Source organism: Lynx canadensis, chromosome A2, assembly GCF_007474595.2.
Source record: "Lynx canadensis isolate LIC74 chromosome A2, mLynCan4.pri.v2, whole genome shotgun sequence".
NCBI classification, from domain to species: domain Eukaryota; kingdom Metazoa; phylum Chordata; class Mammalia; order Carnivora; family Felidae; genus Lynx; species Lynx canadensis.
The window spans coordinates 162,396,485-162,411,399 of NC_044304.2; the positions used below are offsets into that span (position 1 = coordinate 162,396,485).

The window sequence follows — 14,915 nt, forward strand, 5'->3', positions numbered from 1 at the left end:
AGTAGTAACATGGAATTTTTGAGTTCTATATTCCACCAGACAGAAAATTCGCTGAGTATCTATAAGGCAGAGATGTGCAAAAATTCTCTCTGTCCTTAAAGTGTTGTAAAATATCACAGCGGATCATCAAGCACAGCACCACACAGAACAATAGAACACTCCAGTAATCTCTCTTGCCTATTTCTAAGTTTTGGATCATTTTCGTAGCGTTCTCTACTTTGTGATCATAAACAGCCTCCAACAAGTATTGTTGATCCTAGAAGATTGATTTTACCATGCATGGCCTGATCATTTATATAGATGCAGCAAGAATCTTAATTAACCAGAAAAGCCTCCTTGAGTTTCCTCAGGAAATCTAGAGCCTCATCATATTAAGCAACTATCAATTCCAAAGGATAAACTTCTTTTGGAAATTTTCAAAATGAGTTTTGAATCAGACTTTTCAAAGCCCCTGCCATTCTTCTATCCTACGAGTAGGAAACCAAGGCCCAAACACTTGCTCCAGTGAACTTTGCATGCTGTACCCATGAATCTCAGTGAATTTCCCTCTTCCTGAGGTCTCCAAAATTTGCCTGGGTTTCTGGACTACCTGGGAGTGGACTTCCTTAATACCTGAGAGACTGGGATCCTGGAAGCCAGACATCATATTAGTTTTCTTATGAAGGTTTTGGAGACATTACCTCCACATGTAACACCAACAATTGCTGCTTAGCAGTGGTCTGATGGTTTTTGATTAAACAACAGTCACTCTCAGATATCACACTGTACATATGGCCTTGCTGCAGAATCTATTTTTCCAATGGTATCTTTGTAAACAAGAGGACAGATTTTTATTAAACCTATGCAAATGGTCCTATCATCATGAAAGTGAATGAAACTCGCTAGAAGCATATGTTTCTGAATTTTGAGGGTAGGTGAAGATGAGGTAATGTTTAAAAATGGTTGTTGTGGGTTTACAAATACACAGTCTACTAATTCATTTGAGGAGAAAGAAATAAGGTTTCCACCCATAGCCATGCAAGAAGAACATCAAACAGAATGCCATCAATATTCCAAACAAATAACCACAATGGCACATCTTGAATCCGTTCACTCAGTCCTATGTCATTACTTCTCACTCTGCTGGATCTTGAGTCAGTCGTCTGATTTCATGAGGTACATATGCTTCCAGACTGAGAGTCCCAGTAGTCCTGGCTTTGCTCACTGGCAGAGTCTGAGCATTGAGTCAGTGCTACCATCTTGGATACCTCCTCTGAAGAGTCTCTTTGAGGCAGCAGTAGTTCAGAGCATGTCCTACAGTTTTTCCCCTGAAGCTCCAAGAGTGTGACCCTCTGGTGAAGACACAAATTCTGAGTGGTCACTTTTGGCAGATCTTCGGAGAAGCCTTAGGAGGAAGCAGAGACCTGTTTGAGAACAGCACTGAATGGTTGTGGTTCATAACCGAATATAACATCGTGGAAGACAGTAAAAGGCTCTTTGGGGGGCATGGTCCTTATTTCATGAGGGTTCGGTCAATGTTTCCTTTGAGGGATTCAGCCCCAAGTGCACTGTCACACCTAACACCTATATCTCTTTTGTGACGCGGCTGCCATTAGCCTGCAAGTGGCAGCTCTTCTTGCACATCCCTGGAGCCAGAAGACAATTTCATTAAAGCCATGTGAGTGCAGGGGTATAGATAATCCAGATCCCTTATCCTGGTAGACAGGCTGTGGAGGCGCTGAGTCTTCCTTTTCATGCAGTGCCCTTTGGGGGTGGGGTGAGGGGGAGAAACCAGGAAACCTTGAGTGATATCCACGTAAAAGAGATTGTTACAAAGTAGAAGTCACTAGTTTTATTTGGCACCAAGAGTGAAGGCTCCAGAATCCCTAACCCCCAACATGATGGTATTTGGGGATAAGGTAAGTGGGTGTCCATGAGTTCATGAATCTGGGGTCCTCTTGATGGGATTAGTGCCCTTGTAAGAAGAGATAGCAGAGAGTTGCTTCCTCGATCCTTCATGTATGGACCTGGTGAGATGGCTCCATCCACAAATCAGGAGGTTAGCCTTCCCCAGGGAAACAAGTTGGCTGGCACATTGGGCTTGGGCTGCCCAGTGTCCAGAACTGTGAGAAATGAATTCCTGTAGTTCCTGCTCCCAGGCTGTGGTATTATGGTTGTGCAAGCTGATTAAGACAGCATCTCTGATGCGTAGGTGAGCCTTAGAAGGGTAATATATGAGACTAGCATAGAGGGTTCTATTACTACTTCTAACTAATACCTATTGATCACTATGGTTTGAGTACCACTTCATGTGTACAAATTTATCCGGTTTCACAATGACCGTCTGAAGTAAGTATTCCATTTTAAAGATTAGGGGAGTGAGTTGCAGAAAGGTTAACTCAGCCAAATGTGGCAGACTGAATGGTGGCCCCGAAGGATGGCTACACTCTAATCCCCAGAGCCTGTGAATGTTACCTTATTCCATAAGCATCTTTGCAGATGTGATTAAGTTAATGACTTTGAGATGGGGTGATTATTCCGGATTATCTGGGTGGGCCCCAGATGTAATCAGAAAGGTCCCTCTAAGGAGAGGCAAGAAGGCAATTTGATGAAGGCAGCAGAGATTGGTGTGATGTGGCCACAAGCCCAGGACAGCTGGCAACTTCTAGAAGATGTAAGAGGCGATGGATGGATTCTCTCCTGGAGCCTCCAGAAAGAACCAGCTCTGCAAGACCTTGATTTATCTCCATAAGACTAATTCCATGTTCTTGTCCTCCATAACTGTAGAAGATGAAGTTTTCGTTGTTTTCAGCCACTAATGTTTTGGGAATTTGTTATGGAGGCAATAGGAAATAGATCCACTAAGGTTCCAAAGACGATATGTAGAAGAAACAGGACAATGGGGGAACGATTCTTTTAAACTACTGTTATTATTTCTGCACTATTTTAATAAGTTGAACTTTGAGATTATCTAGATCTGAGCAGCAGAAAACACCCTGAGCCCCACAAGAAGACTCCTATACAATTCAAAGAATGTCTCTTAATGACCCCACACCTTTTGAAAATTCATTATATCCACATTTCTGTGTGTGTGTGAAATGGAAAGAATCAAAGGAAACCATAAAAAAGGAAGCTGTGGCTTTGTCCACATTTATCTCTCTGCTTCTGACTATGTGGAAGGAGCAAGATCCTGGGTGGAAAGTTGTGTTTCCAGGGTTGCAGGAGGAGACAAGCGGTGGAGAGGCCTGTGGCTCACAGCATAGGTGCAAGTGGAAGGAAGCCCTCAATGATCAGGAGCGTGGCTAAGTGAACAATTCAGATATGGGGCTACACTGCTTCTATCCAGAATCTTGTAGAAGGAGATCACTCCTAACTTAGGGCTCAGGATGGGACTGATGGGGGCCACATGCTCCTTTTTGACCAATGATCACAAGGCTGTTACCATTCGAGACCCGCATCTGATTTCTTGTGGCATCCATGGATTCTGTGTCAACTAGTCTCCTGTTCCCTCTAGGGAACTTAGCAACGTACCTGAGCATAATACCTGGAGAAGCAATTAGCTGACCATGACAACATCCAAGGACAAGTTTCACTCAAGGAATATGTAGCTTGAAATGAAACTAGGAAATGGTAGAGATATTTTGGGGAGGAAATATGATTCTAGCTCTCCTCTAGACTTTTATGTATGCAGACTCATCAAGACCAAGTTCAGGGGTATGTGACCCGTGCCGTTGCACAGGGCCCTGTACTTAGAAGGGTTTACTGTTCTATTGATGTCATCTTGAAATTCTTAATTTTTTTTGTTTGTTTTTGACAAAGGGCCTGGCATATTCCTTTTGTGCCAGACTTTGCAAATTACATAGCTGGTCCTGGTCTGTGTCTTTATTGCAAGTTGGAAAACAGTTACCTGGGGCCCTCCAAGTCATTAGCACCAATATCTGGTCTAACGATATGGACCAGTAATATAGTATTAATACAATAATTTCCAAATCTCGCTGCTTCCCTCCATGGGTTGCCACCCCATTGTCCACTACTTCCTGCCACATTTAGTTCTCTTAGTACCCATCTTCAAGTGTGAGCATCAACTAGTCCCATGTCTCAATGTAGTGAACAAAAATATATAATCAAAAACCTTATAATTTTATGATGATGCAAGAGACAATTGGAACAGCTGGTCAACCATGAGAAGTTTGACCATCTGCTTATCATCTCAAAGTTTCCAGAGCAGGTTGGAATGGATGCAGTGGCTAAATCTGGGAAAATCTACCTGTGCCTGGGTCTGGGGTAGAGGAAAGTAGGAAGGTTGTAGGGGAAAGTTTGATCTCCTCCCTGGGTGCATCTTTTGTGGTCAGGTCATGCATATTTTGGGGCTTGAAAGAACCATATGAAGAAAACTAGAGAAGGTGTATGGTCATTGGAAGACTTTTTCCAGGCCACATTTTCCTTTTTTTCTCTTGGCTCCCAATGCTTTAAACTCTTGGCTTTGTACCTGAAGGCTGGTAAATTTTTAATGAGTGACTTGAGACCTTCATTAAAGACTATCATGAAAACCCATATGATACAATCACTGGGAAGTGTCCCAGGCTCTAAATTTGGACACATCTAGCCACGTATTTGAGTTTCTTCTTCCTAGAATCACACCAGAGTCTCCCACTCCATGTAGGGAAGATGATCCAACACCATGCCTGGCTCTGTGTGCATGATTTGTGTCATGTAATAAGGGCCTTTGGGACCCACCAGTATAACCCCAAACAACAAATATAGGTTTGGAAAATTTGGTGTGACAGCAGGCACATGGAGAAAAAGCTTTCACCTTGGTAAAAGTAAAGCACTCCTCCAATTATAGGGCAATATTTCTGTCTCTTTAAAGCCAAATAGTTCCTTCACTAGCTCCACCCAATCTGAGCTTCCTGCCTCAGAGGTTTGAAGGGTGCAAACACATTTTCCTCACAGTGAAAGCAAAAGCAGCAGCTCAATCAGATTCTTTGGAGAACAATGGGGAACTCAGCTCCTTCAAAAGAAGGTGAGCCTGGCCTCAGAGCAATGGAGCCGTGAGGGGCAGCAGGACATAGGGGTGTGCATGGGTGTGGGTTCTGGTCTGAGAGGGGGCCAAGTACCGTGCCAGCAGCCCAGCAAAAAGGATGCTGCCACAGGGGTCCCGGGGGAGGAAGAGTGGGAGTAAGGAGATTGATTGCCCCATGTCCACACGTCTCCTATTTATCAGGACAAACTTGCTGAACAGCATATCTTCCATCATGTCATGACAGAGTGAGTGCTGCCTGACACCCCATCCATTTCCCTTAGTGGGAAACTAGTGTCCTCAAGTCAGGTCTTTCGACCTGGAAGGCAATTTAGAGAGAAGTCTGTCCAAATCCCTTTTTCCTGAAAGAAAATCTGAATCCCAGACGGTGTGCGTGTGGTTTTATTAAATTCCCCGGGATACCCAGGTCCCAAATGGCACAGGAAGTCTAGAATTCAGCTGGCTCTGTCCTTTCCAACATGTAAGAGAGAAATGGTGTGATCGACAGTGTAACAGAGGAGGTAAGGAAGGGGTGTCTTGGGGAGAGAATGAGCTATTCTATAGAAAACAAATGTGCGTGAAGCCCTTTGGTTGTCTTCCTTAATTCCAGGGTGCTACCAGTTCACATTTCTGGACAGAGAGTGAAGTACCTCCCCTGGCCTCCCATGATCTATTTCTGATCCAATGTAAACAGAAATGTAGAATCTAGGACCTGAGAAGGAACCAAGAAGAGACCAGAGTGTGCAAGGGTTATGCATGAGTGTAGGATCAGACATACTTTGCATTGGATCCCTTCTCTGCCCAAAGCCCATTAGCGCAGTGACCTTGGGCAACTTTCTCAGCATTTCTGAGCCACATCAATCTCCTCATTTCAAAAATCAGAGTGAGGGCGCCTATGTGGGAAGAGCATGGGACTCTTGATCTCAGGGCTGTGAGTTTGAGCCTCATGCTCAGTGTAGAGATTCAATACATACATACATACATATACACTTTAAACTTTAGAATACTAAAAAGTATTAAATTACTAGAATACTAAAAATTTTATCACTTCATCAGTAATTACTTACATATGTATGTCTGGAAGATAAAGGTCATTAAAATATACCATTATCAGAGTTCAAAAAGCAATTAGAATTTTTAAAAAATTACCAGGTGTATTCCAATTCCCAGATCGTTTCCTAGAATTTAAAATTGAAATCAGCTCCAAATACAGTTCATAAATTTTTATTCTTTCATATCTCTTAAATTTAATTTGATAAATAAGTTTTCACCTTCCTGTTTCTTTTTGTAAAATGTTTTTGGTTAAGAAATGGTTGGTCCTTTTTGCAAGAGAATTGGACAGTGTACTTTTTCCTCATTAAATCCTCAAGACGTTATGACATGTTCTTCCAGTTTCCGTGTTTTGTATAAGTTTAAATTTAAGGAGAGGCTTGATCAGATTAAGGCTTGCCTGGTTATTTGGGTGGCAATATTTCATAGGTGCAGTTGTAAACGTCTATCAGAAGGCACCTTATATATTCTCCTGTCTCTTTCTGTAATGTAGCAGACAGTAATGATAGCCTAGAGTAACTTTGTTTCCTTAACGGTCACAAAATATAATATTATAATTCTATCATTCTTTCTTCATTTATTGGATGGCATAATCTTTTAAAAAGAAAGTTCCCCTGAATCATACCTTCGTTTCCATAAGGTGTAGTAAATAAGACAAAAGGAATGCTTGATTCATTTTTGTCCATGTTCAGACTGATGACATCATTTCCTAGCATACCCCAAAGAGAACACTTCGCTTCTTTTGCGATGATGGTATTGTTATGAATTCATGAACTTCAACATATTTGATGAATTTTAATCCATTGAAATTATTATTCTCATTGGTACTCAAATTACCCCATCTCTGTCCAGTCAGCCTCTTCAAGTTGGCCCTGTAGTCCTTTCAGTAAGATCCAAACTTTTTTTTTTGAAAGTGATCTCTGCACCCAATGTGGGGCTAGAACTCATGAACGTGGGATCAAGAGATGCATGTTGTATTCACAGAGCTAGCCAGGCATCCCATGGTCTGAGTAGTTTTTGATAGAATCCTTGCTTTCTAGTATGACTAGATATTCTAGGATCCACTTGCACGTTTCTTGGCCCAGATCTGGAATCGGTACGTTCTCCTAAGATTCTTAATGTTTTTGGTGGGAAATGGCATTTGAAGGGCACAGTATGGGCACTAAGGGTGTTCATTGCCACTGGGCTTGTCCTTGGGCTTCAAAACTACACGTGTGCACAAAAAGCTAAGAATAGGACAGGATTCCTGAAAACAATTTAAGATTTTCTTGACGTTTTTTCCCCCATTTGGCCTTACACTCTATCCCATTAGGACAATAACCAATGAAGCAACTTTATTTTCAAGTTTCTTGGACCAATTCTTTGTGTGGTTTGTCTATTACACCAAATACTATGTATTGCATTTGCTTTTGATTTTTACTAGTTATCTTAAAATATAGTTTTTGTTTATAATTATGTAAGCTATTTACAGATGTTCCTCACTATCTGCAAGCAGAACGTTCCTATGAAATCTTTTATGAAACAAAATGAGATAAAGGAGAGCAGCAATTACCATGAATGTACATGGAAAAAGGGTGCGCATTCCCAGATCTCCCCCAAATAACCTCCCTTATGTGTTTCTGATACTTTTAGACACAACTTGTTAACAGATGCACAAATTCAATTGAGAGAAAGCCCACGTGCTCATCTGGCTCACAGCTCTGGTGGCTGGATGGTGAACCCCTGTGTGAGGTTCCCGGGGAAGGTGATTGGCAGCTGGCGTGGACAATGGCCCACTCGGCCTCTCTATTAGCTCAACTGGCTGTGAAACAAATGCGGAACGCTGTATACGTGTTCAGCTTTTTTTTTTTGTACAAATGAAAAATTCTCTTTGAATGTATTTCAGCCAGCAACAGCAGGTACACATGTAGGTCTTTCATAAAGGAAAAGAGCTGTGATTCGAACTCTCTAAAAGACGGAAATACATGCTTTCAAGACAAATCTATGAAATCTAAGTATATTCAAAGTAGTTTCCAGCTTCTACCCTGTCCCCCACCATATTCCTCCCATCCCTCTGTCAGTAACTTCTTTGGTGATGGTTCAGATGATCTGCCATTGCTTTATCATGTGCATGAAATATATGTTGTATTTTGTACCTGCATTTCATGTTCCTCCCCACTAGATAAATGACAGTAAACTAAATATTATTTTCTTCACTTTGCCTTTTTTTTTTTTTTTTTTTGCTTTATGAAATATCCTGGAGATCTCTCCATCCCGGCATAGAGAGGTATTTCTTATTCCTTTCTACAGTTGGATAATACATCGCTGTGTGTATGTACCTTGGTTTATTCAATCAGACCCCTACTAGTGGGCATTTGGTAGAGTTTTGGTCTTTAAGTATTACAAATAGTGACACAGAGAATAAACATATGCCTTATCTTTTTCTGTGTTTTTGTCAGTGTAGCTCTGGGACATAAGGAAGGGGAACTTCTTCCTCTACCCTTCAAGGTCTTCCAGCTGCCCTAAGAATTACATTCACTTGAGGCAGATTAACAAGAGAAAAAAAAGCACTGTGCACAGATGCTCAGTACTGAAACTAAGACCAAGAGAGATGACCAAGGCAGGCAGTTTTTATAGTTTTTAGACAAAGAGATGATGGATCTGTGAGGGATTGACAAAACATGGAAAACTTGACTTTGGGAGCATCTGTTAGGGAGAAATTATAAAGAGAATTTGGGCTGGGGTAGTAAATTAGTAGAAAGTAGTGGGCTGTTTATACAGTCTTCTTGGCTCTAAATCTCCCAAACCTGGTCATAAGGGTGTTTCTTTACCTCCTGGGACAGGAAGGGCACCTTTTACATGGGAGATTTGTTTCCTGCTTGAAGGCGGGCAGAAGAGGGTCTTAGTAATCTTCCCACATAGGTTGTATCTTAAGTTACTTTCACTTAAAATAGTCAGTATGCCAGGGCGCCTGGGTTTCTCAGTCGGTTGAGCGTCCGACTTCGCTCAGGTCATGATCTCACAGTTCGTGGGTTCGAGCCCAGCGTCAGGCTCTGTGCTAACCGCTTGTTGGGAGCCTGGAGCCTGCTTCAGATTCTGTGTCTCCTTCTCTCTCTGCCCCTCCCCCGCTCATGCCTTGTCTCACTCTGTTTCTCCAAAATAAATAAATGTAAAAAATTAAAAAAAAAGAAATAGTATGCCAACATTGCACGTTTAGGTGTGATCTGCCCTTGACCACTACAGGCATAAATCCTAAAATTGGGACTCAGAATCCAAGAATAAATGTATATGTAATTTGTACTATATTGCCAATTTCTCCTCTGTAGGTTTTAGACTGTTTTTCAATTTCATTAGCCATGGAGAAGAGAACCTGTTTCCGCTAAACCTTTACTGACTGATTATAGCAGTAAATTTTTGGATTATTGCCAAATCCGTAAGTGGAGAAATAGTATCTCAGTGTAATTTTAATTTACTATATTTAGTTATTTTCTTTTCCTATATTGGAATTTTCTCTACTTTAAGTTAGTGTTCATATATTTTTACATAGTTGAAGAGCATTGGCATTTCTTTTTTTCCTTTGAACTGTTTATTCCTATGTCTTGCTCCATTTTCTATCGAGCTGTTGGAAATTTGTCTCTCTACTTTTAGGTATTCTTTGTATAAGAGGAGAATAAACCCTCTTTGATATAGTCTGACATTCGTATTTTAATTGTCTGTGATGTTCGTTGTCTCCCATTGTCTTTTAGGTCTTTATGTAGTCAGATGTATGAATCCTTTTCCTTACAATCTTTCAAATCTTAGAAATAGTTGCCCCTTCCCTAGGTTACAAAGGATTGGTCTGAGTTTCTTCTAGTATTTATGTGGATTGATTTTTAGTGTTTATATTTCTAACGTATTTAGCATGTGAATGGCAAGGAGACGTGGGTGCAGTTTTGTCTTTTCTGTGTGGTTTTGTAGTTATCCCAATGCTGGTTATTAGTCCATCTTTCTCCCCATTGCTGTGAGATCCTGCCTTACAGACGATAAATGTAACACGATACAATTGAACTGGATACTAATGAATATAGTAGACCAATTTGGTGTATTTCTGAACTGTCTGTTTTTGTTTTCCATTCTGTCTCTGTTCACACACACGTCATACTGACTTAATTATAGGGGCTAAAATATTTTACTATCTGGTAGAGATGGCCCTCCCTCATCGTTTTTCGGTTTTTTGACTCTAGAGGCTAATTTTCTTTCTTCATTCATCCAAATGAAATTTATAGTCAACTATTTTAGCTGCAGAGAAAAAAATGGTGACAAATTTGTTAAAATTTATATTTCTATAAAATCACGTTAAAGAAGTATCTATTAAAACAGCATTGAATTTGGGGAAATGTCTGTTCTGCATCAAAGTATTTTTCTTCTTAAAGCTACTAAAGGGGATGTATTGTAACAATCCATTTTCTCATATTGAACCACCCTACTATTTCTGAAATAAATCACATTTAATTGTGGGGTGTTACTTTTTAGTGTCTGACAATTTATTTGGGATTTTGGCATTAGTATTCGCAAATGAGACATGTCTGTAGCTTTATTTATTGGTGAAATCTTTGTTAGCCTTTGGGATCAATATCATACTTATGTCGTAGAAAGAACTGGAAAGATTTCTTTCTGTTTTAAGTCATCAGGAATAGTTTAAGAAAGGTTAAGTGAGATCCCCATGAAACCATCTGGACCTGGTACTCTTTTGTAGGGGAACTCTTTAACTACTTTATTGTTTCTTCCATGGTGAGTGAATTGTTTCATCTTTTTGTCTTTATGGGACCAACATGGATAGTACACTACTGCAGCTTTTCATGGAGAAACACAAAGGAGATAAGAGGAACGTGATGGTTTCCACTTACCTTCGTTGACTCTTTTTCTTCTCCTTCTCTTTTTTACACCCCACAGCCACTGGTAGTGACATGGCAGACCCTCAGGACAACACTCTGAGGATTGTTTTGGTGGGGAAAACTGGAAGTGGGAAGAGCGCAACGGCAAACACCATCCTGGGGAGTAGAGTCTTTGAGTCTAGAGTTGCACCTAATGCTGTCACCACCAAGTGTCAAAAAGCATCCAAGGAATGGAAGGGGAGGAAACTTCTTGTTGTTGACACCCCAGGGCTCTTTGACACCAAGGAGACCCTGGATACCACGTGCAGGGAAATCAGCCAGTGTGTCCTGTACTCCTGCCCTGGGCCCCACGCCATCGTCTTGGTCCTCCAGCTGGGCCGCTACACAGATGAAGAGCAGAAGACCGTGGCATTGATCAAGTATGTCTTTGGGAAGCCAGCCTTGAGGCACATGTTCATGTTGTTCACTCGCAAAGATAACTTGGAGGGGCAGAGCCTGAGTGACTTCTTAGCAGATTCAGATGTGAAGCTAAGAAACATCATCAGAGAGTGTGGGAACCGCTACTGTGCCTTCAACAACAGAGCTTCAGAGGCTGAGAAGGAATCTCAAGTGCAGGAGCTGGTGGAGCTGATAGAGGAGATGGTGCAGAGCAACAGAGGGGATTACTTTACCGATGCCATTTACAAGGACACAGAGAAGAGGCTGAGGCAACGGGAAGAAGACCTGAAGAAGATCTATACCGATCAATTAAATAATGAAATTAAACTAGTAGAAAAGGAATATGCTGATAAATCACAGGAAGAACGGGAGAAAAAAATAAAATGGCTAAAGAGGATTTATGATGAACAATTAAAAAATATCAGGGAAGAAGCTGAGAAGGGCATATTTGAACATGTTTTAGATGGGATTAGGAGGGTGCTTTCACAAATATGGCATACGTTTTGGTAGTAAAGACCGTTTCATTTTTTCATTTGAATTTACGATGATTTGCGATAGTGGTAGATTCTAGTTTCTATAGATAGCTGTGACAGTAGCTTCTACTTATTCTTCCTATAATCTGACCCTGTTACTCCTGCCACTGAGTTGCGGGGCCTGTGTCCTCTACCTTGGAACTGGGCAGATCTGGGACCGTTTCAATTAATAGCAGATGGTTGAAGCAACACCTTGTGACTCTAAAGTTACATGTGGGCAATGCTTCCTTGCCCTGTTGGGGTTCTTGCCCTCGGAACTTGACTGTCATGTTGTGAGAAAGCCAAGGCTGCCTCTTGAGAGGCCCCCTTCCAGAGGGCTTGAAGTCACTGGCCCACTTCCCAGCTCACCTTTCATTTGTGACTCACACCAACTTGCCCGCCATGCAAATGAGGCAACACAGAAGCGGGCCCTCCAGCTGCCCCGCCATCTCAGGCCAAGTTGCAGAAAGCAAAGATGATCCATTCCCACTGAGTGCTGCCCAAATGGCAGCTTTATGAGAACAAATAAATGATGGTTTTTGTTTTTAACCACTGAGCTTCAGAATGGTTTGTTATGCAGTGAGAACTAACCAGAATGAAGCCTCTTCCCAGCTCTCAGTCCCCACCGCCTCTCCTTCCCACCTGTGTCTCTTCACACAAAGTTGGCATAATCAGGCAATGGCATATAGAATTCAAAGACTCAGGAAAATTCAAATCAGAAATCCTGCACATGTTCAGTGTCTGAACCACTGGTCACATGCGTTGTTGCACTGCATGGTCACAAGTACTTTTTAGGGAGGTATCGGGTTTCTCTGGAAAGATTGTTCTGTAGTTCATGAAGATCTGAAAGTCACAGGATTCTCTTATTGTGTTTCTCTCTTTTCTTTTTTTAGGGACCATCCTATTTAAAATGTCTCCAATTGTATCTGAAAAATCCCATCTGGGCCACATAGTTTTCATTTGCCTGTGCAGAATCACACTTCACCCTAGCTCTTTGCCCCCTGAGGCTGCTCTAGTTGCACTACATCGGTGGGATCTCTTGCTCTCTGATTTCTGCCTGGCTGGCCAATGGGAAGTCCAAGTCAGAGGCCCTGTGGAAGTAGAAAAGCAAGGCTGGGGTATCCATTCTCCCACGTCTATCTCTGCAGGACCATCTCTGACTAGCTGCAGACCTACGCTAAAGGTCACAGCTCCTCCCTTGGTGGGCTTTCTACCCAACTCTTCTTCTGAATTCCAGTCTTTGTTCACCCCTTCAGGTGGGGTTTAATTTTCTTATCGATACTATCAATGTCCCCGTGTTTTCTCAATTTCCTGTGTCCACAGTGTGTAAGAGGCCCCTTCGCTAAACTTTCTCCAAGTACCTAATGAGAGCAGACTATCTTTTTCCTGTGAGAACCTGATTGATAAATCTTATGGTACCCAGTTCTCTTTCAGAGCATCTTTATTGTTGTTGATGGTTTTACATTCCCTCTAGTGCTTGTTTTCTGACACCAGAAAAATCTCTCCTTACCCTTCCATGCTGTGACATTTGCAGTAAGTTGATGAAAGGTTCTGTCTTGCTAAAATAATAGAGAAATTTCAAAGTTAGATGGGTGACTCTCAGTCACTCACAAGGATTGCAGACATCCCAATTCCAAATTATTAGAATTTTTATTTGCCCTTTGTTTTGTCTGTGAACTAGACTGAGAGTGTTTACCATATCAGTGACTCTTCGGGAGACAGATAAGAGATTAAGTCTGGAAAACTTAAGATTCTAAATACCCACTCATTCTAAGATTCATCACCAGTATTCAGAATGCAGTAAAAGCAACACGGAAGAAAAATCCTCTCATGAGAAAACATGTGTCAAATGACAAAGTGAGACCAAAGTACTCTTTGCCATCATGCAGTTCTTATGTTCAAAAGTACTTCCTTGTAAGTGACTCATCTGTGTGATGGTATCTCTAGAGAGCAAAGTATTCATGCTCTCTCCTGACTTTTTTCATTTCAGAACTGTTTAAAAGATATTTCTCTCAGAGATATGCAGAAGCATTCTTAATACAATTAACCTGTGTGAGGGCTGTTTGAATGTGCAGCTTACGTGAGCTAATTTCTTTTTTCCCAGCCTTAGGTTCTATTTTGGAAGGTAACACATACCCAGAGAAAAAACCAGTAAATCAAATAAATCATTATCTCTTCACTTGACAATTGAAATATTGCTCACTCACTTCTCTTAACATATTTTATGTCCCAGTTTTCCCTGAAGATGGTTCTATTTCAGTGCTGAAGACTGTGGTATTTCCAGCGTTTAATGTGTGCATGATCCCTGTTGTTGAAATATGTGATAGTCATGACCCACGATGGGGAATTTAAACAAGGATTCATAGAAGAAGACCTGAGGAAGGATTTAGGTGTGAAGTCTACTGTGAAGGATGTGTAGGATGTGTCCATGTGGGTGATGGGTAGGATGATCATGCTTCTGTTCAGAAACAGGAAAGTTCAGGGTGACAGGTAAGATTTTCAGGGGAAGGGTAGAGTCAGGAGCCACAGCGTTCAGTTAGGTTTGTGACAAGTTGAATATCAGATGTCAAAGGTAGGGTCCAATATAAACGACCTGCATTAACTTGAAATCTGGGTCTGAAGGTTGTGTGAAAGCCTTGGGGTAAATGTGTCAGGGTGTTAACATAAGTATCTCCAATTTCAGCTGAATCTTTCTAATTGCCAATACCCCACAGTCAAAAGCTCTATGCCAGAGGATCCCCATTGGATGCCCAAAGGAAGAAGTGAGAACTAGTTTTGTGAGATTTAGTCCTTCAATTAATTTCATAGATATTTGAAGGGGTCAAGAGGAAAGGACTTTTTTTTTTTAGGTTTTATGTAAGTAATCTCTACACCCAACATGGCGCTCCACCTCATGACCCTGAGATCAAGGGTCGCATGCTCTTCCAAATGAGCCAGCCAGGCACCCCCGGAGGAATGACTTTTAAAAGAGAACCCCTCAATTATAGGGACAATGACAAATTAGAATTGGTCAATTCTTGGGCTTCATCTATAGAGCAATCACGCCCCCCCCCCCCCCAGTGC

The 14,915-nt window shown here is 41.4% G+C and overlaps 1 protein-coding gene and 1 pseudogene across 6 annotated transcripts in view; both read left to right on the forward strand.

The window, feature by feature from the left end:
- LOC115509358 (GTPase IMAP family member 7-like) overlaps positions 1–12,401 on the forward strand; it is a 146,728-nt gene extending 134,327 nt beyond the window's left edge. For 3 of the 6 annotated variants that reach the window (XM_030308757.1, XM_030308766.2, XM_030308765.1), the window contains one exon: positions 10,961–12,401. In XM_030308757.1, coding sequence (XP_030164617.1) covers positions 10,961–11,850 — 890 coding nt within the window. In that variant the 3' untranslated portion in view covers positions 11,851–12,401. Of the gene's footprint in view, positions 1–4,895; positions 5,003–5,428; positions 5,521–5,637; positions 5,641–10,960 lie in introns of those variants that run through there. The other 3 variants (XM_030308761.2, XM_030308763.1, XM_030308767.1) reach the window with 3 other exon arrangements.
- LOC115509360 overlaps positions 1–14,915 on the forward strand; it is a 214,832-nt pseudogene that overhangs the window by 77,705 nt on the left and 122,212 nt on the right.